The 8,838-nt window shown below is 53.6% G+C and overlaps 1 protein-coding gene across 1 annotated transcript; it reads right to left on the reverse strand.

The window, feature by feature from the left end:
* Positions 1-544: 544 nt before the first annotated feature.
* On the reverse strand, positions 545-3,969 carry TNFSF14 (TNF superfamily member 14). The gene is made up of 5 exons (XM_037042713.1): positions 3,758-3,969; positions 3,295-3,572; positions 1,996-2,032; positions 1,711-1,752; positions 545-1,119 (listed from the first exon to the last, which is right to left on the reverse strand). The coding sequence occupies exons 1-5, from the start codon at positions 3,834-3,836 to the stop codon at positions 692-694; spliced, it is 864 nt and encodes a 287-aa protein (XP_036898608.1). The 5' UTR covers positions 3,837-3,969; the 3' UTR covers positions 545-691.
* Between the last annotated feature and the right edge of the window lie 4,869 nt (positions 3,970-8,838).

Here is an 8,838-nt window from a genome sequence, read left to right on the forward strand (position 1 = left end):
GGGGTGTGGCTGCTCAGCAGGGTGGGGATGCAGCCAGCAGCTGATGAGATGGCGGCAGCCAGCAACCAGCCCCAGTGGGAGCATTTACACCTCGGAACTGGGCAGATTCAGGAAGCCCCTTCCCTCTGGGAAGAGCTGGTTGTCAGACATTTACCAGCACACCCTGTGCCTGTGCCTCTGAGGGTCACTTTGTGTGACCAGGCTGAGGTGTGGCCACAGCCTGTGGCAGGAACTTGAGTGTGACTGTGACCATGGGTGGGGTTGGGCTCTCCACACGGATGAATCCAGGTGATAAATCCCATTCTTTCCACACACACTTGTGGGAGTGGGGAGGGGGATGTCTCCTGCTCTCAGCCAAGCCCCTGGACCCCCTGCCCAAGTTCCGCTTTCCTTGGAATCAGAAGCATAAATACCCTCCCACCCCTCCTTCCTGAATATCAGGCAGATCGGCTTTACCCTGTTTGGAGGCCTACAGACCTCGAGACTCTGGGTCTTTGCTTCCAGTGTTGTCCGTGGTGGGCTCTGCAATTTTTTTTGTCCTCTCCAGAGGTGCCCTCTGAGTCTCTGGTATCTTGGCATGGCTGGGTTCTCGGCCCCTGGTGGTGCCTGCGGATTCCCCAACGGCTGGGTTTTGGGGTCCCTGGGACCCCTCCATAGTCAGAGCCCATCCAGTCCGCTGTCACCCCTTCCTTCACACCATGAATGCCCCGAAGTAGCACCGGGTGCCATCACGGAGCCGGACCAGGCGCTCATCCGGCACCCGGACGACCACCTCCTCCCCGGCGTCCAGGTGCACCACGCCACCCAGGAAGCTGCTGTCCCACCAGCTGCGGGGGCTGGTCCCTGGCCAACAGGGCGACCGCCGGCTGACCAGCAGCTCCAGCTCCTCAGGATAGCGAGGCGTGCGCTTGTAGAGGCCGTGAGTAATGGGCAGGCCACCGTACAGCCCCTGGGGGCAGCCTACGCCGCCCAGCTGCACCTTGGAGTAGATGTAATAGTAGCCAGCTCGGGCAACCACCAGGGCGCCGTCCCGGTAGCGGAGGTTCCTCAGGAAGGCCAGGCCCAGCTTCGTCTCCCATAGCAGTGGGCCCCCACTGCCAGTCAGGCTGGAGTTGGCCCCTGGGGAGGGAGGCGAAGGGGATGGGTCAGCATGTGCCCTACATTTGCTGTGTGACCTTAGGTCGGTCGCCACCCCTCTCTGAGCCCCCACCTCTATGTATTAATTTACTTTATCCTCTCTCATAGGTTGGAAAACTGAGGTACAGAGCAGTGAAGTCATTTGCTTCTTATACACCCTACACTCATCTTGTTGTCCTCTTGCTGGTGGGGAAACTGAGGCATGAAGCAATTAAGTGACTTGACCGAAGCACCCCAATCTGTCAGGGACAGAGCTGAGGAGCGGAAGCAGCACCCATCCCATCTCTGTTTCCCTCTCAGTAAAACAGAGCTGTGGCTCGTGCCTGCTCAGGGGTTAATGAATTAATGTGTGTAAGGTATCTTCTGGTGTACAGCACCCATGAGCCAGGCTCACAGGTTTATTCAGTGAATCAAGTCAGAAACACACTGACCTGGGCCGTGCCTGTGCCCTGGGCAGCCCTGAATGAATACTGAACCAGCACATGAATGACTGCTCTGACAGGTTGTGCGCCTGTCTGGTCTCCCCAGGACACGCGGCCCCCGCCCTCGGCCAGGACCCGGGATCCTCCTCACCTGTGAGATGTGCTACCGGATTAGCCTGGTGGGACCTCCGCTCTGGAGAGAGAGTCAGAGTCAGTGGGGAGGACCGTGTGGAGGGTGAGGGCAAGCCTCCAGGAGATCACCACGTCCACCTCCTGCCACCAACCCCACCCTTTCCGGAGTGACCCAAACTTCTGCTTCTCGGGCTTGGGGGAGGGGCATCCGTGGGCTTTGGGTTTGTTGTGCAAATGCCACTAAGCAGTGGGGGTGGGGCAGCGTGGGAACCATCCCACGCCTCTCTCTGGGGACCTGACTCACCTGGGATCAGCTGCTCCCGGGACCACAGGTCTTTCTCCTGAAAATGCAGAGGAGCCCAGAGTGAGGACGCAAGGGGCTGGCCCTGGTGTCCCTCAGACTCACAGACAGACAGTGGGTTCAGCATGGCCCTCAGCTCCACACCCAGGGCCACGTGCACGTGCCCCCCAGCCCCAGGGACCTCAGCCCTGTGCTGCCTTAGTTTTCCCCTCTGTGAATGGACACACAAAGAATGCCTGCGTAGGACTCCAGGAGTTCGTTTGTGCAAAGTGTATCGCAGTGCCTGGCCCTGAGAGAGTAGTAAGAGCTCTGTAAGGGTTTATTCAATAAATGATATTCCAGGTCCCTAGACATATGGACATAAATGCCAGCATGTAAATATGGACAAGTGACACTGGATACTTAAGTGACAACAACAAGACACACGTGGATGCACGGTTTATGGGTCCAGGTGAGTCTGTGACACACAGAGACCCAGAAACAAAGACAGCACCAACCCATGGGCTGGGGACAGGCGCGTGTATGGGTATGTGGGCGAGAGTGTGCAGGACATCAGCACGCAGGCCATGTGGGCACGAAGACACGCACATGTGTCCACCAGATCCAGACACAAAGAGAAATGACCTGGAGACACAGGACAGAAAGTCTTGACGACACGGGCATGACCTGAGACGCACAGACCCAGAGATGTGGCCAGCAGACAGTCACATCCACGGCCAACCAAGAACAGATGCGGAGAGATTCTCAGAGACTTGGACAGAGTGGATGAGAGGCAATCCCAGAGATGGTGACCTGGGACAGCGAGTGGTAATGCCCAGTGCCAGAGGTGGGTTTCAGAAGCTACAGACAACAAAGCTGTGTCGTAGCATTAAACTGGCTGAGAGACTAGATTTCAGTTGTTCCCAAACTAGAGGAAACAATGATATGACACAGTAGAGACGCCAGCTGCCACTGCAAGGGTGATCTTATAGTGATAGGAAGGCACCTGATGGATGTACTGTGCGCCCTTCGCCTCCACAATGTTAATTTTGTATAAAAAAGCAACATTGGTTTCCACTGGGTGGACGCTTGCCACATGCCAGGCACCACGGGCACAATTCACCCAACATTGTATTCTATTCCCTCTGAGGTGAGCATTCTTATTTTCATGCCCATTTTACAGATGAATAAATTGAGGCCTCAGGAGGTGAATGAACTCACCCCGCACTGCTCTCTATCTGTCCCCCGCCTGGTGCACTCGTGCCTAGAGAGACACGCAGGGACACAGGAGACCGGCCCGCCGTGAGCCCCGGCCCCACTTACCGGCAGTGGGGTGACCATTTGCCCCAGGCGCTGGTGCAGCTGCAGCAGAAACCAGCCCTGCACCGCCATCCCGGCCACCAGCAGCAGCAGCAGGAGCCCCAGACCCAGCCGGGCAGCACTGCATGTTTTTCTCCGGCGGCCGGGCCCCAGCCTCATGAATGGGATGTCCGTCTGTCCGTCCACCACGAACACCGAAGGCCGCACCACTGTCTCCTCCATGCCTACACTGATGAGGCCCTGAACGCCCAGGCTAGGCCGGTATAGCTGGGTCTCGAGGGCTGAGAGGAAAACCACAATTGCCCAACACTCCTGGGCTTCACACGCAGCAGACAAGCACCCGTGGGTCCTGGGGCTGCCTTTAGAGCTGGGGTTCAGCCCCTCCCCTTTCCCCTCACCCTCCTCTTCTTCCTGTCCCCACACCCCCGCCGGCCCCATCTCACTCTCACTCATGCAGCTCTCATACTTTCCAGAGGCAGCTGGAGACGTGACTCAGGTGGAGGCTGGAGAGCAGAGGCCCTGGCTTTCCCTTCCGGCTGCTTCATCCACTTGGTTGCAAAGTATTAACTGAGCATCTCCTGTGTGCCAGGCGCTGTTCTAGGTGCCAGGGCACAATGATGAACAAGAGGGAAAAAAGTCCCTGGTCTTGCAGAGATCCTATTCCAGTCAGGAGAGGAAGACAGTGAGCTCAATAAATAAGAAAATAATCTATAGGGTTTTAGATAGTGATAAGGGTAAGAGAAAATACAAGAGTGGCTTGTGTGTGTACATGTGTGGCTGTGTGTGTATATGCTTGTGTGTATATGTATGCTCACATGCAGGTGTGTGTATTGTGCACGCATGTGCACACACAGCGTGCATGAGTGTGCATGGAGGCACGTGCAGGTGTGGGCACATGTGCTTGTTTACATGTCTGGGTGTGTACACATATGTGTATAGCATGTGTACACATGTGCATCCAGGCAGGTGCAGGCATGGGCATATGTGTGCATGTATATGTTCGTGTGTGTTAAGTTTTAAAATTTATTTATTTTTGGAGAGAGGGGAAGGGAGGGAGGAGAAGAAGAGAAACACTGATGTGAGAGAAACATCCATAGGTTGCCTCTCACTCCACCCAAGTCACGTCCCACCCAGGGATCTGGCCCACAAACCCAGCACATGCCCTGACCAGGAATTGAACCAGAGAACTTTTGGTTTGTCAGACGATGCTCAGCCCACTGAGCCACACCAAGCAGGTACATTTTAAGTTTTCATTGGAACTCAAAGTCATGGGGGGAAGCACTCTCCAACCAGGTAAATAAGCCTGGGGCCTGGGAGTCATTCTGAACCCTCCGTTTGTCCGGTCTCCCACAACCCACCCTTCAGCAAAGCCTGGCAATTCGGCCTCCAAACCAGGCCTCCAATTCAACCGTCTGTTTCCACACCCATCACTGCCGCCCTACTAAGTGTTAGAGACCGAATGTTTGTGTCCCTCGAAGTGCCGTGTGGAAGCCCTGATCTCCAGTGTGATGGTGTTTGAAAGTGGAACCTTCGGTAGATCACTGGGTCGTGGCAGTGGAGCCCTGGTGGCTGGCTTATTTGATGACACTGGAGAGAGGTACTGTCTCCCATGTGAGAACACAGCGATCTGGTGGCCATCTGCAAGCCGGGAAGAGAACTCTCTCCAGAACCTGACCAAACTGGTGCCCTGATCTTGGCTTCCGGCTCCCAGAACTGGGAGACATGCGTATCTATTGTTTAAACCGTTCACTTTGAGGCGCCCCGTGAGAGTAGCCCCAATGTTCTAACACATCAGGCGCCACCATTTCTTGCTTGGGCTGTTGCAGCCGCTTTCCGGCAGGACATCCTGCTTTACCTCTTGCCACCTTAGAATCCACTCTCTGTCCTCTAGCTGGTGTAACCTCACTTACGTGTGTATTGATTTGTGTGTGTTTTGTTTTATTGAGGTGAAATTCATAGATCATAAAACTAACCATTTCAAAGTGAGCTGCTCAGTGGCATTTAACGCCTTTACCATGTCGTGCAGCTCTATCTACTTCTAAAACATTTCCAATGTCCCCAAAGGAAATCCCATAGCCACTGAGCAGTCGCTTCCCACTCCCCAACCTTCCTGGCCCGTGGCAGCCACGAGTCTGTGTTCTCGCTCTGTTGAATTACCTGTTCTGGGTAGTTCTTGAAAGTGAAAGCATGCAACATGTGGTCTTCTGTGTCTGGCTCTTTTCACCGAGTCTCTTGTTCTCAAGGTTCTCCCACATGGTAGGAGTGTCATTGCTCTGCTCCTTTGTTATGGCTGAGTGACATCCCAGTGTGTGGACATTCGTCTGTGTCGTGTATCCATTCTCACCTGTTGGTGTGCATTTAAGCTGTTCCGACCTCTTGGCCACTGTAAGTCAATGTGCTGTGAGTCCGTGTGCATGTACATTTTCTGGGTACCAGGTTTCAATTTCTTTGGGTACATAACTAGGAGTGAAATAGCTTTTTAAACATTTAAGGCAGCTCTTATCTCACCCCTGTTTAAAATCTTGCAATGGCCTCCTAATGAGCTCATTAGCAAACTGTGGCCCGTGGGCCAAATCCAGCCGACCTCCTGTCCCCGTACAGCCACCGGAGTGGCTCCCAGGGGTGGGGCCTTGGTGAGATGTAGAAACACAGCTGGAGCACCCCCTCTGTGCCCTAGTCCCCAGGCCGCCTCCCCGCCCAGCGGCCAAAACCTTGCCGCAGTCTGTGTTCTGTGCTGGTCATGCTGGCCACCACCTACACATTGGATTGTCCGCTGCTGGTGACTGCCAGGCACGAAGTGGATGAATCTCATTCTGGGGGTGGGTGACTCAACATGTTGCCTTGCCTCAGGCCACCAATCCATAGGAGAAGGCTGGGCCTTGGGAGAGATCCAGATCCATGAGAGAAACTGGCCTGGGGGGTCACCCCTCCCCCTCCCCCTGCTTGGTTGGTCAAGCCTCAGATGGGTCACTCTTCATCCAGAGAATGTCCGTAGCAGTGAGGCACCATTCATGCCCACCACCCCGGGGACCTATCCCGAGCAAGCCGGGTATGCCAGGGTGAAAATACCTTCACAATATCTTCAATTTTATCTCACCCCTCCAAGCCTAAAATATTTACTACCTTGCCATTTAAAGAAAGAGCTTGCCATCCCCTGAGCTTAGAATGGACACTGCGTGGCTGTTACTATCTTGATGCCTTGTACCCTTGAACATGTTGAAACTGCTGTCTCAGGGCTGTTCCAGGCTGTCCCTCTGCCTGGAACAGTCTTTCCCAGATCCCCCTTGTCATCTACATCTTGACTCCAGAACCCCCTCTTCACGGAGGACTCCCTTGACCACCTACCTATATGAAGCAGGGTTTTCCAGAGAAAAAGAACCAGGAAGACATCTACATATAGATATCTGTATCAGTGCATCTTATCCATAGCTACCTCTATATCTCATCTGTGTCTAATTTGTTTCTGTATTCTCTAATGTGTATGGAAGAACAGAGACAGAGGTTTACTTGAAGGAACCGGCTCATGCGATGGTGTGGTCGGCACGTCTGAAACCCACAGGACGAGCCAGCAGGCTGGAGACTCGGCAGAGTTGATGCTGCAGTCTTTAATCGGAAGGCTAGAAACTCAGGCGGAATTTCTTCCCCACTGTCTTGAATTCTCTCTTCTGCGGGGAATCTGGTTTTTTTTCTTCGTCCTTTCAACTGACTGGCTAAGTCCCACCCACATTATTGAAGGTAAACTGCTTTTAAAGTCAGCTGACTCTAGGCATGAATCCCATTTTTAAAAAACACCTTCATAGCTACATTTAGCCAGTGTTTCACCAAGCGACTGGTCTCCATGGCCTAGCTAAGCCCGCACATGACAGGGATCATCGCTCTGTCTAAATGGCCTTTACTGGTGGCCCCATCACAGGCAGCGTCCTCGAGGTGCCCTGCTCTCCCTCCCTCGCCGTCCGAAACCAGCTCCGTGCTATCTTCAGAATGAAAGTTCCCTCGGATCTTGTCTGTGCTGTTCGCAGCCTAGAACCGCAGGTGAAATCCAACAAAACCCCTCACTTTAAAGAAATGAAGAAAATGAGTGGGAGAAAGGGGAAATAACAAGAAAATAAATGAGAAGATGGACATAAGCAGGGGGAAGGGGGGCCAGCAGATGTCAGCAGGGACATCCAGTGGGTGATGAGGGTCTTTGAGTCTCCCCTCCACCAAAGTCTCAGGCAACTGAGGGCGGGAAGAAGCAGGGGTGGACCGCGAATGTGTCCCCCATAGTCCTAGGAGTGGGAGGTAGAGGTTTCTAGGACCCGGAGTCTTAGGGTAAGGGGGCTGTGCTGGGGTGACTTCTAGGCTGAAGAGTTTTTCCCCTGCTGGCTGGACCCAGAGCCCTCAGCTCAGACCCCGCCCTCAACAGTCCTCGAGGACTGAGAGGTTAGAAGAGGCCTTTGGAGCCGGGTTTTGCTTTGCAACCAGTAGTTCCACTCAGCCTGGTGGTTGCCTTCACACCACCCCACGCAGTTCTGGGACTGCGGTGACCTAAATAGCTCCTGCACTCTCTTCAGCTGCTGACTCATGCCTTCCCCTCACTCACTCACTCAGGGCTCCAGCCGGAAATGCCACCCGACCTGCCCCTTACTGCCCCCTCCTGGGCACAGAAACCCCACTGGGTTCTGCAGAAGCACGGAGGAGTCTGCTCAGGCCCTCTAATGAGGATTGGGAGGGTAGGGTGAGCTTAGAGCAGGGGTGTCAAACTCGTTGTCACCGGGGGCCACATCAGCCTTGTGGTTGCCTTCAAAGGACTGAGTGTAATTTCAACTCCTTAACAGTTTAGGAGAAGTTACATCTATATGGTCCTAAACGTAACCATATTGACATTTATTTCAGCTCTTTGAAGGCAACCAGGAAGCTGATGTGGCCCCCGGTGAAAATGAGTTTGACACCCCTGGCTTAGAGGACAAAAAGGAATGCAGGTGATATGCGGGTGAGGATGCAGGTGAGGATGAAGAAGGAGAGGAGGGCTGTAGGGTTATGATCCTGATGAAGACACAGGTGAAGATGTAGCAGAAAGTGCAGGTGAGAAGGCAGGTAAGGATGCTAGTAAGAAAATAGGAAGAGATCCAGAGAAGGATGTAGGTAAAGGACTCAGATGAGGATACAGAGAAAATACAGGTGAGAATGCAGGTGGAAAGACAGGTGAACATATAAGATACAGGTAAGTTTACAGACAAAGATAAAAAAATGTAAAAGGATGCAAAAATGCAGGTGGATATAGTTGAGTATGCAGGTAAGAGAGGAGGGAAAGGTTCAGATGAGACTGTGGTAAGAATTCAGGTGAGGGCAGGGTAAGGAGGCAAGTGAACAAGTAGGTGAGAACTCAGGTGAGGGGGCAGTGAGCTGCAGGTCAGGATGGTGAGAGTGTAGGCACACAGGCAAGATGGCAAATGAGATTTCTCGGAGATTTCAGGTAAGAAAGGAGCTGAGATGTAGAAGAGGCAGGTAGGGACCACAGCTGCCTCTTTCCCGTCACAGAGACCTTCAGACTTTGGGAGATCCCAA

This window comes from Sturnira hondurensis, unplaced genomic scaffold (genome assembly GCF_014824575.4).
Source record: "Sturnira hondurensis isolate 20B ecotype Veracruz unplaced genomic scaffold, ASM1482457v3 Scaffold0003693, whole genome shotgun sequence".
Classification (NCBI taxonomy): domain Eukaryota; kingdom Metazoa; phylum Chordata; class Mammalia; order Chiroptera; family Phyllostomidae; genus Sturnira; species Sturnira hondurensis.